Genomic DNA, 21,863 nt, shown 5'->3' with positions numbered 1-21,863 from the left:
ATCTCTGGCCCTTTGTGCTTCTTGGTACCGGGGAGGCTGGGACTACACGGCCCCCTCCTTTTGTGAATGTAGAGTTCTCTCTTGCCTCCTGCACCTGCCTCCCAAAGGCAAGTCTTTCTCGGAACGTAGGAACACCCAGAGAGTCATAAGGTCCCCCTAAATGTAGAGATCTCTGTATTGTGGGTTGAGTACACATGAATGAGCACATATACACTGTTTCAATCTGGAGATTTTTAACTATGTTATGCCTATAGAAATCAATCTATAGGAGCACCTGGCTGGCTCAGCAGGAAGACCATGTGACTCTTGATCTCCAAGATCATGAGTTCGAGCCCCCCCATTTGGTGTAGAGATTACTAAAATCAATCAATCAATCAATCAATAAACTTTAAAAAATCAATCTATAAAATCTCAACCTCAGTCACTGGGGAACAGAGATTAGCCCAGGAACCCTTCAACTAAGAGTGAGAATGGTTATTTATAGCATTTACAAAAGATCTTAGAAATGAGGAAAGTCTCATTGGTCACTTCCAGGTAATGTGGCACTCTCCATCACAATCCCACCATCACATGAGTAAGAGCATTTTCATAAGCCAGAAGCCCCGAGGAGTAAGGGGACTTGAAAAGGAGACAGCATCAACCAAGGGTGAAGGTGGGAGGCAAAGGGACAGGTGGTAAGGAAGAGAGAAGTAAAGCTTTAAGAGGCTGAAATGTTGACCAGCAGAAGGGAGGCTGGGAACTGAATCCCCAAAAGGCTCAGGAACTGGAGGCATTAGTCACTTCTAGAAAGGTAAGAGATGTGGAGAAGTGCTTAAAATAAGAATTGGTCAAAAACCTGTTTGAGAGGCAGTCAGAACCCTAGATTCCTGCCTTCTCTCTGTGCAGCCAGGTAACCACACCCCCCATGCCCTGGCAGAGGGTGATGAAGGTGATGGTGGATTGCAGGGGTGAGAAGACAGGGTGCAGGGAGGGCCTGGGTCTGCCCTGCACTTGGTCAGAACTGGGGTGGGTAGAAGTGAATCTCATGTGTTCATTGGATGCTGAGACCCACAACCATCCCTCCTCTCCCACCATCCAGTCCCCCGAATGTTAGAAACCAGGCCTTCACTCTCCCTCTGGGCAGGTGATAAGGGTCATAAGTGGGGAAATTTACCAACCCAGTGGTACTGAAACAGTATCACAGTATCACAGTTGACAAACCCCACTCATGTCTCAGAGCTTCCCATCAGATTTCTAATTTCCTACTGTCCCACTCTGCGATCTGAGCTGATTAGGAGGGATTGCCGGACAACGTAGGAAATCCTCTAATTTGGAAGATAAAGAATGTACCAAGCTTCTCCAGAGAAGCAGAACCAATAGGATGGTTAGATAGATGATAGATAGACAAATAGGTGGGTTTTAAGGAATTGACTCACAGTTGTGGGGCTGGCAAATCACCTATTTATGGGGTAGGCCAAGAGGCTGGAAATTCAGGGAAGAATTGATTTTGTAGTCTTGAATTTGAAATTACAGGGCAGGCCAGCAGGCTGGAAACTCAGGCAAAATTTCTGTTGCTGCAGAATTCCTTCTTACAGCAGTCAAATGAATGAATAAGGTCTAGCCCATATCATGGAGGGTAATCTGCTTTGCTTCAAGTCAGCTGATTGTAAGTGTTAATCATATCCACAGATACTTTCACACCATCACCTGGACTGGTGTTTGTCCAGCAGTTGGACACCATACCCTGGTCCCACTGACACATGAAATTCACCATTGCAGAGACCAAAGCAAAGAAACAGAGAAAAAACAACCTGGACAAAACTATGCAGGGAGAAAACTTCATAAAAATATTAATATCCTCGAGAGATAAGATATTGTAACCACAAAACATGAGCAGGATGCTATTGTGCTATTGTTTAAACACACAGGCACACACACACACACACACACACACACACACAGAACCTTAGTGAACAAAAAAAGAGCTCCTGGAAAATGACAACATAAATGAAAATCTCAGTAAAAGTTTCAGACGATGAGAATCTCAGAAAGCACAGGAAGAAAAAAAACCCCACGGAGATGTAATATAAGAAAAATAATTAGAGGAAGGTCCAGGAGATCTGAGATCCAAATCATAAAACTTTCATAAAGACAGAACAGGGGAAACAAAGGAATGGAAATCATCATTGAAATAATTAAATTTTCTGAAGAATTTAAAGGACAAGAATTTCCAGAGTGCCCAGGGCTGATTGAAATAAACCCACACTACAGCAAATCATGGTGAAATCTCAGAAAACTGGGGGCCAAGAGTAGATCCTCCACTTTGCTGTAGAGGAAAAGAAACCAGGTCCTGTACAAACTTCAGGGACCAAAAGGCCTTGGATTTCTCAAAGGCCACATGGAAGGAATTGTTCAGAATTCTGGGCACAGCCTACCAAAGAGGGGTAAGGGTGAAGCAAAGACATATCCTGCTATGCACAGTCTCACAACATTGACCTGCAAACCCTTTCTCAGCTACTGTAGGATGGATCCTAAGGAAATAGAGAGGAAGCCAAGAAATTAGGTAGATAGGGGATACCAAAAACACTAGATCCAGCCCAGGAGAGCGGAGAGGGCGATCCCAGGAACAGCAGCCTCAAAGGCCGTCAGTCAGAAGGCCTCAGAGGAAAGATTTCTCCAGCGTATAAAAATACAGAACACCAGGCCAAACAGCAACCCCCAGAGAGAACTAGTATGTGAAGAGTTTGGTGCTGAATTAGCAGTAAGTACAGCTGGCCCTTGAAGAACGTGAGAGTTAGGGACGCCGATCCCCTGCACAGCCAAAATCTCTGTATACCTTTTGACTCCCCAAAACTTAACCCCTGAATATAGGCCACTATTGACGTGAGGACTTACTGATGACATAACAGCCAATGAAAACACATCGTGTATGCTCTACGTATTATATACTGTATTCGCCCAATAGAGTAAGCTAGAGAAAAGAAAACGTTATTAAGGAAATCATAGGGAAGAGAAAATACATTTACAGTACCGAACTATAAAAAGTTCATGCATAAGTGAGCAGAGGTAGTTCAAACCCATGTTGTTCAAAGGTTAGCTTTCCTGTTCAATGGCATGTAGAGCTGCTGTTGTACTAAGTGGGACTTAGAGAACCATCAGACTTTTTACTATGTGCATTACACCTTTCATAGGAAAAGGAATTTAAATTTTTTTAAAGTAGGCAAAAGAAAGCCCTCACTAATTATTCACCCCTTCCATCTCTGAGAGGTTAATAAGGCCACTGTCCTCGTAGACTCTTACCTTCTCTGACACTTAATGTTCCCGGTGGTAAGGATGCTACCCCCCCATTTCCTCCTGATGGGTTCATGAGCCGAAATAGAGAAAGTGGACAAAGATGTGAAAATCAGGGACCCAATACAGGAGCTGGGTGAAGGCTGGGATTCTTCCATTTCCCTGTGCATCTGTGAAACTGAGGTCCATTTGAGTCAATAAATATCCGCATGTTACCTTCCTTTCCTCACCTCCTCTCCAGGCGGGAATTGCGGTTCTTGGCTAAGCAGAGAAGCAGCATGGGGTTGGGAAGAGGGGTTCAGGAAAGGAGCTAGAATGGTACCTAGGGTAAAGTGCTTATCCCTGGAAGCATCCTACCTTTTATGAAGGAGTGTGCTGGGGAAAGCATCTTCTCCCCATCTTGGCCTCTGCTCTTCCGAGTCTGTTCCTTGGGTGTCTCTTACCAGTCTCACTCTAATTTGCCCTGTGGTTAATTAGGTGCGTTTTTATGGACTAGTGGGGGATCCAAAGCATTACTTGGCATCTTTGTGGCAAATGAGTCCCCAGTTCAGAACAACCAATACGATAATCATCTTTGGAATCTGGGCCCCGCTGAAGATTTGGTTTAGGAGGAGTCGGGAAGGGGAGTGATGGCCAAGTCCCTGCACTCCAACCATTGCCAATGGTACATGGCTCATGAGGACCTCTGTTTCTCTAGGCTATCAGTGTACCTGTCTCTCACAGTTCACCGGAAGAAACTGTGAGTCGGAGATCACAGCTTGCTTCCCAAACCCCTGCCAGAACGGAGGCTCCTGCGACCCCATAGGGAACACTTTCATCTGCAATTGCAAAGCTGGGCTCACTGGAGTGACGTAAGTGAGATTGTAACTAGCCTTCCTCTCCTCTGCTTCTTGTTGCTAAGAAAGCCAAACAGTAAACAATTAGAAGGGATAAAAGACTTACCTACCATGAGTAGGACAGGCATAAGGTTAATATCTTTACAAAAAGAGGGCTTACAAATGATATAACCGTTAACAGGGATTATCTCTGGGTAATGGGGTTGTTAGTGATTTATACTTTTTTAACTCTATATGTCTCTATTTGCAAATTTTTACATAATTACTATGTGTTCTGTAGTTAGGAAAACAGTTCTTTTAAAGAAAATCATCTATAACCTCTTATATTTCCAGTATAATTCTGAGGCAGACATACCACCCATTTCCCCAGAACTCATTAACTGGACTCTACTGCCTAATGTTTTATAATCGTTCTGAGAAACTAGAGCCTACCTTTCCTTTGCAAACTCTTTCTCCCCCAAGAAATGAGGGAAATTAAAGTGTGAGCCAAACGGAAAGAGAATGTTTTAAGCTCTTAGTAAAACGCCACTTCCAACCATCCTTGATCGTTTGAGAAGTATATATATGTAATCTCAAGCAAGTGATATTCTAATTACAGATCAGTCTTATGTATTCATTAAAGCAAATCTCCCGAGGACTTTACCAGGAAATACTAAGCGGACTTTGAATGGTTGGATGTAATTTAAAGTAATAAAGCTGCATTTATTTTTAAATACTCTGTGATTCTAATTTCCAAATGACCTGGCCTCAATCTGTTCAAATTAGGAACGTTTGACTACATTTTAAAAGGTGGATTATCAAAGATATAAGTGATCACACCTTTTAAAAGAGCACACCGAAGCAATTGCTGCAGTGAAGAGAAAAGTGAAGGAGTGAGGTCTATGCTCTCATGTAACGTTAAACTAACAAAGAAAAGGACTGAAATGTTTGCCTTACAATTATACTCAATGGGAGTCACGGATTGCTTTAAAAAGAATAAAGTTGATTTAATTATTTTTCATTAGAATGATTTAATCATTTTTTTCCTGGTTATCTGCATTAGTACTAACCTTTATGGTAAGCACAGAATCTGTAGGATATATAGATCTTTAGCCCTCCACCAGTCCACTTTCTCTGTTATGCACCCTATACACACACACACACACACACACACACACACACACACACACAGTTCCCAAAGGGACCTAAAATTACCGGAACTGTTGAACCAAGGATTTCTTCCTCTTGGGAAAGCCTGTATAAGTTATACAGGTTCACTGCTTTTCCTCTGCAGTTCAATCTTAGTAGTTCAGAGAACTAAAAGGGTTGAGGGTAAGTTAGTGGCAAACTAATTTGGTGGCAAAACCGGCCAAAACTGCTCCAAGACTATCTCTAGTCTTTATTTCTCTGATTTAGTGTGAATGTCCGTATATTTTGTCGTAGAGGCACGGTACAGTTTCATTCTGGGGTCCTATGGCAGCACCAGTTCCAGCGGTGGGGCGGATGTGTTACAGAACGGGAAAGACATGTACTGCATGGCATTTCCCAAATTATAAAAATGTAAACCCTGAAGTGCATCGGCCCCGAGGATTCGGAGACCAGTCCCTCTCCAACAGCATCTGTTCTTTCTCCTCTTCCCTCCCGACGTCTTTGCCCTACTCCCTTCTGGAGGGGGATCGGACTATCTGGGAGAGATCCGGTTGGTTAGGAGAAGTACCTTCACTCACCACGACAACTCGGGCCACAGCCGAGGTGCCCACCACCTCCCTCCCTCGCCAACAGACACACGCACACACGCACACCATCACTCTATCTTTGTCTCACTTCACGTGACTTTGGGGCGCTGGACTTCCTTGTAAAGAAGGCCGCGGTGAACCGCGCTGCGTGGCCCGCCGTCTGAGAGGCGTTTTGTGTTTTGTCCCGAAGGTGCGAGGAGGACGTCAACGAGTGCGAGCGGGAGGAGTGTGAGAACGGGGGCTCCTGCGTCAACGTGTTCGGCTCCTTCGTGTGCAACTGCACGCCAGGCTACGTGGGCCAGTACTGCGGGCTGCGGCCCGTGGTCGTGCCCAACATCCAGGCCGGCCACTCGTACGTGGGCAAGGAGGAGCTCATCGGCATCGCCGTGGTCCTCTTCGTCATCTTCATCCTGGTCATCCTCTTCATCGTCTTCCGCAAGAAGGTCTTCCGCAAGAACTACTCGCGCAACAACATCACGCTGGTGCAGGACCCCGCCACGGCCGCCCTGCTCAACAAGAGCAACGGCATCCCGTTCCGGAACCTGCGCGGCAGCGGGGACGGCCGCAACGTCTACCAGGAGGTGGGGCCCCCGCAGGTGCCCGTGCGCCCCATGGCCTACACGCCGTGCTTCCAGAGCGACTCCAGGAGCAACCTGGATAAGATCGTGGACGGGCTGGGGGGCGAGCACCAGGAGATGACCACGTTCCACCCGGAGTCCCCGCGCATCCTGACGGCCAGGCGTGGTGTAGTCGTGTGCAGCGTGGCCCCCAACCTGCCTGCCGTGTCGCCCTGCCGCTCGGACTGCGATTCTATCCGGAAGAATGGCTGGGACGCAGGAACCGACAGTGAGTAGGAGGCCCTCGTGAGTCTGCTTGTGCCTTTAGTGTCGCTGGGGAGCTGTGGTGTACCTGGCACTGGGGAAGGAAATCAGGGAAAGGAGAGAGAACCCGCCTGGCCAGGGCACTCCCTGTGACATGTTCTGGCACTGAGTGTCCAGAAAAATCGCTCTGGTTCTTATCCCTCTTTGACAGATGGGGAAAATGAGACTCCGAGAGCATGCATCAGGTGTCCCAGGCCACAGAGCTAGGAAGAGGCAGCAGAACGGGTGGGCCAGTCCCGAGCCGCCAGCTCTAAAAACCCATGCTATATTCACACTAGCATACCATTGGGGTAATGCAAGCAGTGTGGCGACAGAAGTGAGATACAGAAAGCGTGTTCCAGAAGGTCAGAAGAGGAGAGTATTTCTAGATTTCAGGTGAAGACTTGAGATTAGCAGGGAGAAATCTGAGTTGGACCATGGTGGATTAACGGTCTGGGGAAAGGCAGAGGGACCCACACAACTGGAAGACCAGCAAATCTGTTTGGCTGGAATGCAGCATCCTTGAAATAAGAGGGTGAACCTCAAGGTAGGAAAAGTCCAGTCCAGATAGTGGTATTTCCCTCTCCTTCAGGCCTCATGGGGCAATATTCTAGCCCGAGAGCCATAGGTGCAAAGGCTCTGTGGTGGGAAAGGCCTTGACATGCTGAAGAACAGAAAGGAGGTCAAGGTAGTTGGAGATTGGTGAGCAAGAAGGGAAAGTGAATGCAATTTTTTTTTTAAGATTTTATTTATTTATTTGACAGACAGTAGGCAGAGAGAGGGGGAGAAGCAGCTCCCCGCTGAGCAGAGAGCCCAATGTGGGGCTCAATCCCAGGACCCTGGGATTATGACCTGAGCCGAAGGCAGAGGCTTTAACCCACTGAGCCACCCACGTGCCCGGAAAGTGAATGCATTTTAATGGCAACATGAGTGCAGGTTTTTAAGCAGGGAAGCAGCATGATCCAATTTACATTTTTGAAAGATGGCCCTGACTGACCCATGGAGAACAGACTAAAAAGGACCAAAGAGGAGGGAAAGCAGAGACTAGTTAGCTATCTTCCATGAACAGCTAATGAACATCTAATTGAGCAATGGTGCTTGATTTCCCTGTCCTAACACGGTGAGGATGAAGCTAAGGCAAGCTCTATTGTAACCTGTGGCTTTTCATCAGGCCGTTATGGCTTTATATTTCAGCAGCAGATTTGCCCTTGTAGCAGGAGTTTCCAAAGGCTGGGGTTTTAGTACTATGATAGATGTTGGGGTAGAGGGTCGGGGAACACTGTTTTCAAGTGGAGAGCCTATGAGCAGAGGAGGTGAAGGGCATCTTTGGGGGAAAAGGGGGAATTCCTGCTGTGTCTTCAAGCATAAGTGAGATCTTAGTAGGAAACTATTAGAGAGGGCCTTCCAGAAGCAGGAAGCAGCCTGATGAGGGTAGGGGCACATGGGGGTTACCTGACAGGTTCTCTTGTTCAGGAGAAAGAGGAGGCTAGAGATGAAAGTTTGGACATCATCTGGATGCACAATGGTTAAATCTCAAGGAAGGGGGTCAGTGATGAGCTCACGGAAGAAGCAAGAATAAAGATGGCCAGACTGGACCTCCAAAAGAACTTGGAGATGCCCACATGTGGGAGGTGGGCAGAAGGCAGAGGCCAAGAAGGGAGGCAAACAGTTGCCAACAAAGAGAGCAGGGACAGAGGACATGGCAGCTGTGCAGAAGCCAAGACTGTCGATAAGGTTAGTGGGGTTGAGTACTGTAAAATGGTCCAGAAGGACACAAGCTTAAGAAAAAAGCAACAACAGCAGTGTGCTTGACACCTAGAAGATCTTTGGTCATCTGAAGAGTGTTTCAGTGGGTCGTCAAGAGAGAATCCAGAATGTAAACATTAAGGACAAAGAGCTTTGGGGAGACAATGGAAGTAGCAGGTGAACGTTTGCCATATGTTGGATCTTCATAAATCTTCCCCGGGGCCCGTGTGGGCACCCAATTGAAGGAGTAGATGGGTGAGATAGCAGCTTGAGAACAAATGGCTCGTAGACGGGGTGATGAGGACTAGGACCTGGCCCATCACGGTCCACAGCCTGTGCTCTTACCAACACTCCTGTTGGGAGCTTTAGCAGGAGGGAGAGGGATAAATTGGGAGAGGACCCCTGATGACAGAAGAGGGTCTCTGTTCTTTTCTGGGGCCACCCAACCACACTACCTGCGGAGTCTGTCTTCCTATAAACACTCTTGTAAGTTGTTGCCCTTGGATTTTCACTATAAATGCATTCCCTGTCAAATGACTTCACTAAAGCCTTGCCAGTGAAACAGCTCTTGGAAAGGCTCTTTTTTATTTAACAATGAAAAAAAGAGAGGGTGGAAAAAATGAGGTGGAGGAAGGAGTTTTATGCACAGCCTTCACTGAGATGGAACATTTGCTGTTCCCTTCCTGGTGTTTGGCACTAAGCTCGGCCATTACCCGGTGCTTTTCTGAGACATATCTTGGTATTTGGGGCAGCATGGCTGTTGGGAGGTGAACTCCTCTCAGGCGGCTCTCTCTGCTTAGATCAGTTGTTTATCCAGCTCCTGGTCCCGCTGTGCTTTGAGCATCTGACAGCAGATGTGGAGTCTCAGTACCCAATATTAACCTCACCCTTCGTGAAGGAAAGAGTGATTTCCACCATCACAAAGGGGAACAACTGCTCCCTTAATCACAAGTCCCTGTCTCTTCTTTCCATCATGTTTCGTGATGATTTGAAGCTTCTCCTAGTGATCCTTCTCCTCTACTTCCTTCCTAATGTGACAGCTTTATTTCCAGAATTTACCTCGGGCCAAAACTCACATTTCCCCCAAAAGTATTGTTACGTTTTTATTGAGTAGATTTCCTTCTTTGTTAAGCAAGGCAGAGTTAGCTGGCAAGACAATCTCTAGGCAACTAATTCATTTTTTTACTTGACAACTTCAAGATACTTCTTGTTTTTATTGCTTTCTTTAGTCCATCAAATAAGAAAATAGCCCTGTAGAGTGTGTGTGTATGTGTGTGTGTGTGTGTGTGTGTGTGTGTGTGTTGTTCAGGCTGTCTCTGGATAGCCAAAAGGGGGAAGTGGGCAGATGAGAACAGGTCCACACCGCTGACTGCCCTCTTACCACATAGATTCCCACCACTGCCATTCCCAAAAGTGGTGTGACACTGCCCTCTAGGAGGCAAGATGGAGAACTCCACTCGCTCCCCAGAGATGAAAGTTGGGATGAATGTAATGGCATTCTTACCTATAAAATATTTATATCCTTATTTTATAAGTAATCTCATTTAACCTGGTGTTGACTCCGTGTCGGGTCATGTAAATGATTTAAATTAACTCTGAATGGCAAAGAGCTGCCCGGCCGCTTCATCCTGCCTTCACTCTTCACTTAGTCACCTCTCTTTGAGGAGGGAACAGCTCCTTTGGGCTGTCAGGGATCTGGAAGCTCATTTACCACGGGTTAAGGGTTTCGAATCCATAATGTAAATCACTTGATTGACAGACCTTTGCCCCCAGTGGCACAATCAATTTTCTATTGTGGAGCTAAATTATTTTCTCGAAGCAAATGAAAGAGCTCGGAGAAGTGAACTCCGGGGGCAGGCGGGCTAGACATCCGCACAAGGTAACCGGTGTCATTTCTGCTTTCTCCCTGGCTGTCCACAAAGACAAAGGGGTTGATGATCCCGGAGAAGTGACCTGCTTCGCAGGCAGTAATAAAGGCAGCAACTCTGAGGTTCAGTCCCTGAGCTCCTTCCAGTCGGATTCTGGCGACGACAATGGTAAGCCCTCGGTAGTAGCTGTGTTCCCCGGTAGCTTTGCCTCATGTGCTGACAGTGGGTAGGGAGGAGGGTAAGGTGACCAGCTCTGTTTCTGGGCCTGATCATGGACTTCAGAGCATTCACCAGCTTTTTGGGCTGGTCCCGTTGTGGGGTGTCATCACAGCAGGAGCACCTGCCATGGGTGCGCCAGGGGTCCTTGTCAGAGGTGGACCAAGTTCCATGACCTCCAAGAATGCATCCGCTTTGAATTTTTCCTGCTGGAACCACCTCATCCCAAATGATCCTCTCTAGAAAACTGTGATTGATTGATTGATTTTTAAATTTTACGACTGGTGATCTGGTCACCCTTCACTGTATATCCAACCTCTCTGCATCATTAGAAATTCCTTTAGTGGTGAGACCTCCTTCCCCTAGAAGTGGCGTTGTCATTCAGCTAAAGTCCCCTTGTAAGCAACCAGGGTCATGGGCCTTTGGAGTCTCTATGAAAACTGTGACTGTCAATCCACTCCTTAGAAAAATGGACATTCCATATGGTTCCTGGACCTCATTGACACTCCAAAGCTGCCATCAACTCTTGGGAACTTATCTTTATGGAGAGGGTCCTAATGCTGGACTGGGTTTTCTGAGCTCAGGAACCTGCTCTGGAGGATGGGTTGGTCTCCCCAGGCCAGGAGGTGTGGCAGAAATGGTCACAAAATAGTGAGAATTTACTATATGGAGTGAATTAAGACTAATTTCCAGTAGTCATCCCCAGAGACAACATTCTCTTAGTCAATACCTTATTTCATTTCCCTCCCAGTAAGCCACTGGCAAAAATTGAATAGGTATCAATTAATGTAATCACACAACCCATATGCATGCCACATTTCTCCTACATACTGAACCCTGTGCTGAGTATTTTGAGCCCAGAAGTACAAAAGGAAAAGATGTCGTCTTTGCACCCCAGGTAAATAGAGGAAAAGGGGAGCTCCAAGGCCATAGATACAATTACGGAAGTAAAAGAGTCTATTTTCATGACCCTCGTCCCCCAATCTCTTCTTGTACAGACCCTGCTTGTTTCTGACTGCTGGGGTAACAAACCACGTAACAGTGGCTTTCTTCTGACCATTCCCAGAAGGTCAGGGTCATACCTCCAGATCTGTTTGCCGTGATGCTTACTCCTTCCCTCGTCTCCAACCAAAGGAAAGCTGGTGCTGCTTGGCATTTTGTATAGAAGCAGCCGAGAACAGATACCTTCCACTTTGGCCAGAGTTCTCATGATGCTACCTGGCTGACGTTTCTCACGGGCTCTGCTCTATGCGCCCTTAAGCTCAACGCATTTGACCCTTCATGCTCAACCTTCTGGATCATTCCTGATGAAAGCGGGTGGTAGTAAGAATTTCCAGCAACTGAATTTTAAGCCTGCTTGCCTCTCTGGCAACCTGCTGGTATCGGGTGCAAAAACAACCCCATATGGAGCACAGAATTCTCCTTCCCAGAGTCTAACAATTTCAGAGGCCAGACGCTGACTTCCATCTGTGCTTTACCGGTAGACACTGGGCCTTGGGCTTGCTCTAGGCTCTCCTGGCCATCATGGGAGCGTGACACCATCCGTCCTGCAGAGCTGATCCTCCATCTCTGGCATTTGGTTTAGAGCGGCATGGCTGACTGACAAATAATTATCCATGGGAACAGCGAGGTCTTCCCCTGAGAGCCTTTGGGAGTTATTAATGAGAAATTAGCTTGAACTTGATGAGCCACTGCTTTCCTAGATTGATTTCACTGGGCCATGAGGTGTGAATTTATGATCCAGCCCTTCCTGTCGACCGTGCCTTTCCAAGGACCGGCTCCAGATTTGCTGCTGTGGCCCTTCCATTCTGAGGATCCCCGGGACCCCCCCCCCCCCTAGATAAAAGCGAGCACCAGAACACTGCCTAATGGGCAGACTGGGGAGGCTTTGGATGTTTGCCTGCTGTGCCTTTGATGTTGCCATTGTTGTGAAGAGAAGTTCTCTTCTATCTGAAATACATGACTAATCGGAAACTGTCCTTCCCTTCCCCTCTGTCTGCTTTTCCTGGCCACAAGCGTCCATTGTGACTGTCATTCAGCTTGTCAACAATGTAGTTGACACTATAGAGAATGAAGGTATTTACTTTTTTCTTCCATAGCCTCTCGTGTAAAAGAGTTATCATTTTGGAAATTCGGCTTCCTTGTTGTATTAATCCAGGGTTGCTTTTAATCGGTCGGCAACCTCGGGGACACTGGTTGTTTCTCTAGGCATTGGAGTGAATTTTACCATTTTGGAGGAAAAAAAAATCTAGCTCTTAAGTTGTTATATAGATGAGTACTCTTTTTTATAAAAGCCCTTCTAAGAGTACCCAATCAGTTGGAATCCATATTACTAAGAAATTCGTTCTTACATTCAACATGTATGTACTGAGCTCCTATTATAAGCTGGAAATACTTAAGAAAGCATTCCAAGCTGTCATCTTATGGGGATTGATTTCAATCAGGTAACTTTTATTAGTGACTTAGTACAGTTAGGGGTGGGAACAGGTGTGGTTTACCTTTTTATTCCCCCAACAACAAGGAGGAGAAACAGGAGCATGTTTTTAAGTCATCTGAAATGTTCTGTTTTACCCTCTTCATGTGGCCCAGATTATCGGGTTTACCTCTTGCTTTGTATTTGAACAGTGTCTATCATGGACCAAGGACAGAACTACAACCGAGGTGACTCTGCCACGACCCCAGCATAACATTTCACTTCCACGTTTTGAATTGCTGAGTTCGTTCTTCCCCGTCCTCTCCCTCCCTCCTTTCCGGGGGTTCTCTGATCTGCATTTTGCATGTTCCAGGTGTCTTGTGTGCTTGGCATTGGAAGCGCGAGCCCCACCAGCATCCCTCCCCTGGCCTCCCCACCGTGTGTGTCCTTCTTCCATTTGCAGCACATCTCCCTGCCTTCCGGGGACCACAGTAGGGCCCACACCCCTCCTCTCTCCGGGAGCATGCTGCCAGCCTCGCTCTGCATTGAGCATATAGAAAGGAAGAGAAGCTAGCAGGGAGGGGGTGCAGGAACCAGGTTTACTCCACATGCCCTGGTAGGCCATCCCTTGTGGCACCAGGCACCCTCTCTCTGAGTCACCATCGCCTTACTGTCTAGGAAGCCGGAGCATGGCGGGTCCCTGATAGAGCCCTAGAAGGAGCATGCACGTGACCCCGGAGTCTTAGTGTCTCTGGGATGTTAATTGCATGTCAGCTCCCCGCGTCCGTTCCTTTCCTGAGCCCTGCCCCAGCTCGGGTCTGGAGGAAATTGACTGTCACGACTTTTCTCCCACAGCCTATCACTGGGACACCTCCGACTGGATGCCCGGGGCCCGCCTGTCGGACATAGAAGAAGTGCCCAACTATGAGAACCAGGAGGGAGGGTCGGCCCAGCAAGGCAGCACGCGGGAGCTAGAGAGCGATTACTACCTGGGCGGCTATGACATCGACAGCGAGTACCCTCCCCCGCAGGAGGAGGAGTTCCTGAACCAGGACCAGCTGCCCCCGCCCCTGCCTGAGGACTTCCCAGACCAGTATGAGGCCCTGCCGCCCTCCCAGCCTGTGTCACTGGCCAGCACACTGAGCCCTGACTGCAGGAGGAGGCCCCAGTTCCACCCCAGCCAGTACCTCCCTCCCCACCCATTCCCCAACGACACGGATTTGGTGGGCCCACCTGCTGCCTGTGAATTTAGTACTTTTGCCGTGGGCATGAACCAGGGCGTAGAGACGGCAGGCCCCGCCGACAACCCGTCTCTATCCTTGCACAATTCCAGAGGCACCTCGTCCTCGGATGTGTCGGCCAGCTGTGGCTTTGACGACTCCGAAGCCGCCATGAGTGACTACGAGAGCGTGGGAGAGCTCAGCCTCGCCAGCCTGCACATTCCCTTCCTCGAGACTCAGCACCAGACCCAAGTATAGACAGCGCGCCTGCCCAGGGCCCTCGGCGCAGTCCGTGGCCAAACTGCGGGAAGGATGTGGGGCTCGCATCTGCACGGCCAGCAGCCAGACGGAAACAGGGACTTGCCCCCGGGGAACTTCTTCACAAGCCCCGTGGTCACCGGCAAGCTCCTGTCCAGCTGGGTGAAAAGAAAAGGCTCCGAGAGTTTCTTAGCGGGGACGGATAGCCTTGCAGTAGGTACCTGCATTCACGACCAAGCATGGGCACCGAGTTTCTGCAGGGGCAGTAAACCACCTGCTGGGTTATACAGCCCATCTTTTATGGCTTTGTGCAGTATTGGGACCCGGGAAGGGTTACAGCAGCAGAGCGGGCAGTATTAGTACTGGCAACGAGCAAAGACGCGTTGTCGCATGTCATTTTGAGCCAATGGGGGGAGGGGATGAAAACAGTAGTTATGATGGTTGGAAAAGTTAGTCTCTTAGGGGAAAGAAAAGAGAAACACACATTATTTAAAAAAAAAAAAAAAAACACAAGAAAATGGGCTGAAGCCTTTAAAGTCAACTCTATTTTTTTTTTTTTAAATAAGCTGTCCAGTTTTCAGCTATAAAATTAGGTTTGGGTAACATGGTTTGTATGCTTAGTTATTTTTGTTTGTGTTAAGCATCCCATATAATATAGCTGGGCTTTATGATCTTGGAGAAAGGTATCAATGGAAGGAATGTGAAGATACTTGGGCTTGATTTTGGGGGTCAGGGAGAAGGTTAACATTGTTCCAACATTAGAAAGAATGTGATTATCTGTTTTTGTGTTTTCCAGTAAATATTCCTGGCCATAGCTACAATTTTAATATTACTGCAGAAATTGGCTTTTGTTCTGAGGATCAGGGAAGAAAAAAAAAAAAGTGTATTTTGATACACTCTTCTCTACAATGAGAGGAATTAGGGGTGTAAGCAGAATTCAAATTCGGGGGGGGAGGGAAAAATATACTTTCAAAGTTTTCAGCTGGATAATCACAATTCTTGATAATGCAGATAAAATCCAAGTGTTATTTTAAATCGGTAGCACCATCTCTCTAAATGCAATTATGTTTGCAAAAAGAAGAAAGTAGAGTAGTTCTCGTGTATAGATTATAGTAGTGTGTGTGTCTGGGCCTATATACAATTATGTGCTTGCACTCCATAAGGCTGCTCTTGAGGAAAGCGAAAGTGAAGGTTTTAGGATAAGGACCGTGTTGAAAAATCCTGCCAGAGGCAGACCTTCCAATTTCTCTGATCTCTACAATGTTAGAGAAACACCAAATGCCATATTTTGCTCCGGTTCACTTAACTTTTTTTTGGTATTGCCATTTATAGTGACTTAAAACTGTGTTTTTGAAGAAATAATATTTTGTTACAGTTTTCCAGAATGAAACTCTTATTTGAAAGATGTGTAATGTTTAATTACACCTCCTGGGGGTTCTCTCTCCTGACGTGTGGGCTTCGGCCAAGAGTTTACTAAATTGTCAGGAGAATCTTTCCAGCAGAAATACAGTAACCCCATCCTCGAGGCGGAAACTTACCAAGTTGAGTGACTCTCTTTTGCTTCAGTCAGATTATGGCTGCGTGCACAGCGGCCGTAGTAAATAAATGCATATTTGCACTATCTGCTTCATGAGCAAATCTCTGTGTCCACGGTCTCTGGTGGCATATGGCATTGGTGTGTCAACTGTTCTGTGTCTCATCCGCAAAGACATATTTTTAGTTGCTTCCATTGTGTTTAGTCCACTGCTCTGTGGGAGTCAGTGTTTCTGAAGCTCGTTGCAAAAACAAGCAAAAAAAATTCCTTTTCATTCCAAGCTTCCTGAGTTCAGGTTACACTTCACAGATTTTCCAGCTTTTCTTCTCTCCCCGTCTCTTGGTCAGACCTCCTCGTGGAAGCATTATCTGCACTCTGGTCTTGAAATAAATGAAATTTCACTGAGGCTGCTTTTGAGAATAGTGTCTCTGGTATTTTTCTTATGTAAGAAGCACATTTGCAAGAATCACGGCGAAAATGATGAGCTAATGGTCTAGAATAGAATCACTGCTACACTTTTAATAATGCAATGACATAAAAACCGTCAAAGTAAAACCAACAATTCATTTCTTGCCCCCAGGAAATATTAGAACGAGATTAATGCCGATGAGTCCCTACTGCTTACACAGCTTCTCCTCCAGGGAGAATGCCTGACTGACACGGTAATGAAGGAATAAATAGAACCCTAATGCAGTTGTGAAGTCACCCAAGAAAATTGTGCCCACTCTTTTCGCCCTGACCTATATAAAATACCTCTTTTTTCAGCATATCTTCCCCTGATTTTCTGCAGAAGAGTTCTGCGGCTAAGTGTATACCAGATAAGCATGTGTTATGTTTTGATTCATTACCTTTAAGCACATGGTATCTTTTCACTTGGGGGATAGTCAGTTTTCCCTGTAGGTTACAGAATGGCTTGCAGTCCGGCCAGCATGGAACTGGGTGGGGTCACCACTGATCCAAGGAGCTGGAAGGGTCCTTAAAATCTGCTTGTCTAATCCCACTCTCCTTTTTATTTTTTTATGAAAGAGGAAACATGGCCAGAGAGAGGAAAGGACTTGCCTAAGCTCATGCAGGAAGTGAAATAGCTAAACAGGGACCAGAACCCGTCATTTGGCTAATATTCTTTCTATATAACATTGTTCACCACTAAACTTCCAGGGACGTGGTATCTGCCTGCTTCTGCTGGACCGTCCGACATCCTGTACTCCTGCTTTGGAATATGCTAGCAAAGAGAATTCATGGAGATTATTTCTCTGGAAGCCTTAGGATCTCAAGTTTCCTTGCAGCCACCCCCAGTAAGGATGTAGTTTCAGAATTCACACATTTCTTTGGACACTTATCAAAATGCTGCTTTTACCAAATGAATGTTTTCTAAAATGAGGATGGAATGTTAATTACAGAATGGAACTCAGACCAGGCGTCAGTTATAGTGAGACTTTGATAACAGTGTTACCTACTGGATGCAGTTCTGTTTTTCCTTTTTTCTCCCTCCCCTTCCCAGTCCTGCTGTTGGTTCCTCTCCCCTCCTCCCCTCCGCCATGATGAACCACATGGAAAATATGTAAGCCAATAAGTGTCTTGCCTTTTTTTCGATCACGTATGTGCTACCTCTGAGAAACCATTTCCCATAGCCTGTTTGTGGGCACTTTACCTGTATTACACACATTCTTGTGAGGTTGAGAGTAGCTGGACTGGACCTTTGATGTTTGTCATGTAGCGAGCAGAAACTATGAGGCTGTAAAAGATGAATAGAGTAGGTGTTCATTTGTTTTCTTCTGCAAGCGTTTTGCTGCTGTGTTCCATTCCACGCCAGCTTTCCATTTACTCATGTCCTGCCCATTCGTGAAATGCCGTTGTAGAAGACAGTGGGAAGAGCGGGTCAAGTCTATGCATTTGAGGTTTACTCTATCAGACAATCAGTCAGAAGACCTGGAATGGGCATTTAGGATGCATTCCTGGGACTTATCTGGAACTACCATCGAGAATCACTAGCACAGCCTAAAAAAGAAGCAGATGAAAAAGATAGACACCACTGGCCATCGCCTACTTACTTCCCACCCCGTCCCCGTCCCCTCCCCCCACCCGCTACCCCCACTAATGCTGTGTCTACATCATCAAAGTCAGGGGAACTGAGAAGAGAGATAACCACAGGGAATCATGTGAGATCCAGACAACACTTCCCTGTGAACAAATTCGGGAAGATCTGATGTTCATTTTGCCTGGGCTGCCCAGATAACTGTCTGGTTTCTTCATACTTCTGCCCTCCCAGGGCACAGGTTTTGCTAAAAGTCCTTAGGCTTGCATGTTTTCTATTTTTCATTTCCAACCATGAGAAAGGGAGATTTGAAGAGGTGCTGCTTTAGAGTTCTCATTTTGTGTGGTCTGTGAGAAGGCGGTTACATGTTTAGGCTGGTGTTCGTCCCGTGACATTCAACTGCACATTTTTCTGGTGGAAATCCACAAGGGCTTTGAGCTTCTGGTTGCATAATTCTAGGGTTTAAAGTCACCATTTGTGGGTTTGGCATCAGTTAATACTTAGCCAGCTGGCTAAGAGGTAGGAACAGTAAGATTTTCTTTCCTTACGTAATAATGAAAAGCAATAATTACAAGTATGTAATATTACACAAAGGCCATAATTAGTCTCTTCCAGTGTTGAAGATGCACTAGAAAATCGTACAGTCCATTCAAAGTGTGTTTGGACCCATTGGTATGGACCGTAGCACCCTTTCCGGCAAACAAATACCAGAATTGCTACTACTTGACAACTTTCTGAGCCCATACTACTGCATTTCAGGAGGTGACAAATGTGTTCAGGAAATGGAAGCACTGTATCAGAGAGATTGTCTTGTAAATTTACCTGTTACAAACAGGCTGGTTTGTAAAAGATGTATGTTTTGGTGTTTAAAATGTTTATAAAATTGTATATAACGGTTACAATTTTCCAGGCTTTTTGTAGATACTGTATTTGATGCCTATCAGGATGCTTTAATTTGGGGGGTCGAGTATAATTCTAAGTCACCCATGCTGTTGGTCTGCAAACCTTTAAGGTAACTCCATGCATACAAACAAACACACAGGATTTTAAATTTGAAAAGGATGTTTTTTAATCATTTCAAAATGTACTGTAATCTTTTTGGGTTTCTACTGTTTTCGTTTAATTTTCTCTGTTTCCAAGAAAATGTTTGTATTGACATTTTTTTTTAAAAAGTGTATTTTGCCCAGTTACTCAGTATCTGATTTTTATGCCATTTCAGGTTCAGATGAAGTATGTTGTTTCTTTACACACACACACACACACACACACATGCACATGCGCGTGCACATGTGAACTCCCCTAAACTTGCACACACACCACACACCAAACCTTATGCAAAGGGGAAAGCTAGCACTTCAAGTGAGCCTTGTCCCTTAGAGATGGATTGTTTCTGCATATATTGCTGTTGGCAGTATTCAGTCTTGTGTTCTTTTTCTAAAAAAAAAAAAAAAAGTAAAGAAAGAAAAGAAAGAACAGAACAACAACAACAAAAAGACAGCCAAAAAAAAAAAAAAAAAAAAACCCAACAGTGTACAGGTTTGTAATTGCCAAAATTTGATGGTTAAAACAAGTTTTCAAGTAAAAAGAAAAAAAACGAAACTAGCAATTGTGTTGACCCTTTTTAAGTGTTTTCCTTTATTCGCCTTCAGTTATTGGCTCCTTTGGAACTTGGGAAGTCCTATTTTGCAGGGGATGGTGTTATCTCCAGAGACTTCTTATCTCCAGAAATACTTCCATTGATTCTGGTGCACTCGTGTTGGAATCCTAGGTAGCTTCTTACTGGTCACATACCCCACAACTGGGATTTGCCCTGATGAGAAGGAACACAGTCCTGTGGACTTGGAAAAACAGGGGCTGTGGAGTCCCCCACCTCTACAGAAATGTCTCCTATATACCTCCCCACATCTTCTAGGCAGCTTCTCCAGTACTGGTCTCCCCGAAAAAAAACAAAAACAAAAACGAACAAAAAATCCTAAAGTTTAAAACACAACTAGCACTTGAGGTTTCTGCCAGAAAGCTCTAGAAAGGTTTCCATACTGAGCCAAAGTCAAAGGATATACAGAAGTTGGGGTGGGGGACAATTTGATATTTTGAAGAGGCAGTGACCTTACAAGAGGTTAGTTTGAGACCAGGAAGGACTCCAGAAGGGCACCCTCTGTTTTGCCTCGGTGAGGGGGGGCCGGCAGGCCGGGAGAACAGCCCTGTCTGAGCCCCAGCAGCAATAAGCGCCACCCCCCAACCCACCCTCAGCAAAAGTAAATGCTAAACCACTGGATAAGAGAAAGGGAGCACCAATTTAGCACATTAGACCACTTCCATGGTATAAATACTCCAATCGTGGCTGATTTCAACCTACTCAGGTAATGTAAAGAGGCTCACGAATTCCCGAAAGTCAAGCCAACCCTGGCTGATGCACGCCAGTCTGAGTCAAGTCGTGTCTTCATTGGCTTTGGATCCAGGTTCCCAGTACAATACCAGCCCTCCGCTAAGTATACTTGATTGAAAATTTCACTGATGTTGTCTACGGCGAAATCCCCTGGACCTCACCGGTCCTCCCTCATCTTGCTGGATTGGGTCACTGCAATGAGAAGGATTTCCGGAGAGGCGGATGTTGAAAATATTCTAAGTCTTTTGCCTTTCAAGCCAACAGCACAGTGATAGGGTCATGAATTGAGCACCAGGAAAATATTCATGTCTGGGCCTTTCATGTGGCCACCCTTAGAAGAAAGATAATCTGTCTACATCTCCATCCGTGCCTCAAAAATGACAGCAATCCAGAGACGTCACTTACGAAATAGCACTGGTCCATTCTGTTGGGGAAGCAGAAGAAGAAAAAGGCTTTTCCTGTCTGTAATTATTCTCTGCTGGTTCTCTGAGGTAGAAGGGTCAGGTGCGAGCTTGGACCTAGGTCTCCATGGAAAGGTCACTTCTTCTATGCCCGGGTCAGGGGTCCCCAGTGCCACTCTTGTTCTGGATGATACCCTAGGACCCAGGACTCAGTATATAGTCGTACTCATGGCTATGAAATATTGCCAACCAGGGGTGCTCATTAGATATTTAGCTATATTTATAAACTCCCTTTTTAATATTTTTATATATAAAATATTTATACACTGTATTTATAAATGCCAAGGTTTTTTTGGAGGCTCCGGTCACCTGCAGCCTCTGCCTAGGATGTACTGAAATTCCAGACTCCCAGAAGAAATGCAGGTCTTCGGCATTAATGATAGGAAAGTGCGGAGCACCTCCCTAAGTTCCATTCCCAGACACCAGCCAAGAGCCCACCTGTTAACAAGGGTTTTCAGAGGATAGTATCAGACCGTCCAGTCCCTGCAGAGTCCCTCTGAAATTTCCTTCTTTTTAAAATGTTATTTATTTGTTTATTTATTTGAGAGAAAGAGGGATGAGGGTCAGAGGGAGAAGCAGACTCCCCACGGAGCAGGGAGCAGATGTGGGACTTGATCCTGGATCGAGTCACCCACAGACCCCTGAAATTTCTACCAAATGGACACGCCTCTGTTTCTCCAAACTCATAGTAATTAATCATTTGCATTTTTCATGGGACCCTCCATGTGGCTTGCACAGTACCGCTCTTCTACTCTTGATCCGGCCTTCTCCTTGGAAACAAAGGATTGCAGCAACATAAATTCTGCCACAACCTCCTGGGTGAATGCAAGCTGGTCATTAGAATGATGCTATTCAATGGCGATTTGAGCAAAAATTATCATCATCAGTCACCAGCTTTGGATAACTGCTAGTTTGGGTGCATGGCAGGGCAGTTTCTCCACCTACATCTGCATCTTGAAGCATTTTAGCCCATTTCTCAAATTCTTCCATTTTTGCCTCCATTCTTTTTTTTTTTTTAAGTAAGTGTTACATGCAATGTGGGGCT

General features: G+C 45.9%; 1 protein-coding gene across 5 annotated transcripts in view; it reads left to right on the top strand.

The window, feature by feature from the left end:
* FAT3 (FAT atypical cadherin 3) overlaps window positions 1-19,424 on the top strand; it is a 648,153-nt gene extending 628,729 nt beyond the window's left edge. For 3 of the 5 annotated variants that reach the window (XM_032359437.1, XM_032359434.1, XM_032359435.1), the window contains 6 exons: window positions 3,968-4,121; window positions 6,012-6,667; window positions 10,350-10,463; window positions 12,528-12,587; window positions 13,137-13,172; window positions 13,780-19,424. In XM_032359437.1, the coding sequence (XP_032215328.1) occupies window positions 3,968-4,121; window positions 6,012-6,667; window positions 10,350-10,463; window positions 12,528-12,587; window positions 13,137-13,172; window positions 13,780-14,402 (1,643 nt within the window). In that variant the 3' untranslated portion in view covers window positions 14,403-19,424. The remainder of the gene's footprint in view (window positions 1-3,967; window positions 4,122-6,011; window positions 6,668-10,349; window positions 10,464-12,527; window positions 12,588-13,136; window positions 13,173-13,779) is intronic. The other 2 variants (XM_032359439.1, XM_032359438.1) reach the window with 1 other exon arrangement.
* Window positions 19,425-21,863: the final 2,439 nt, after the last annotated feature.

Source organism: Mustela erminea, chromosome 9, assembly GCF_009829155.1.
Source record: "Mustela erminea isolate mMusErm1 chromosome 9, mMusErm1.Pri, whole genome shotgun sequence".
Lineage (NCBI taxonomy): Eukaryota > Metazoa > Chordata > Mammalia > Carnivora > Mustelidae > Mustela > Mustela erminea.
This window is presented reverse-complemented; position numbering and strand designations above follow the sequence as displayed.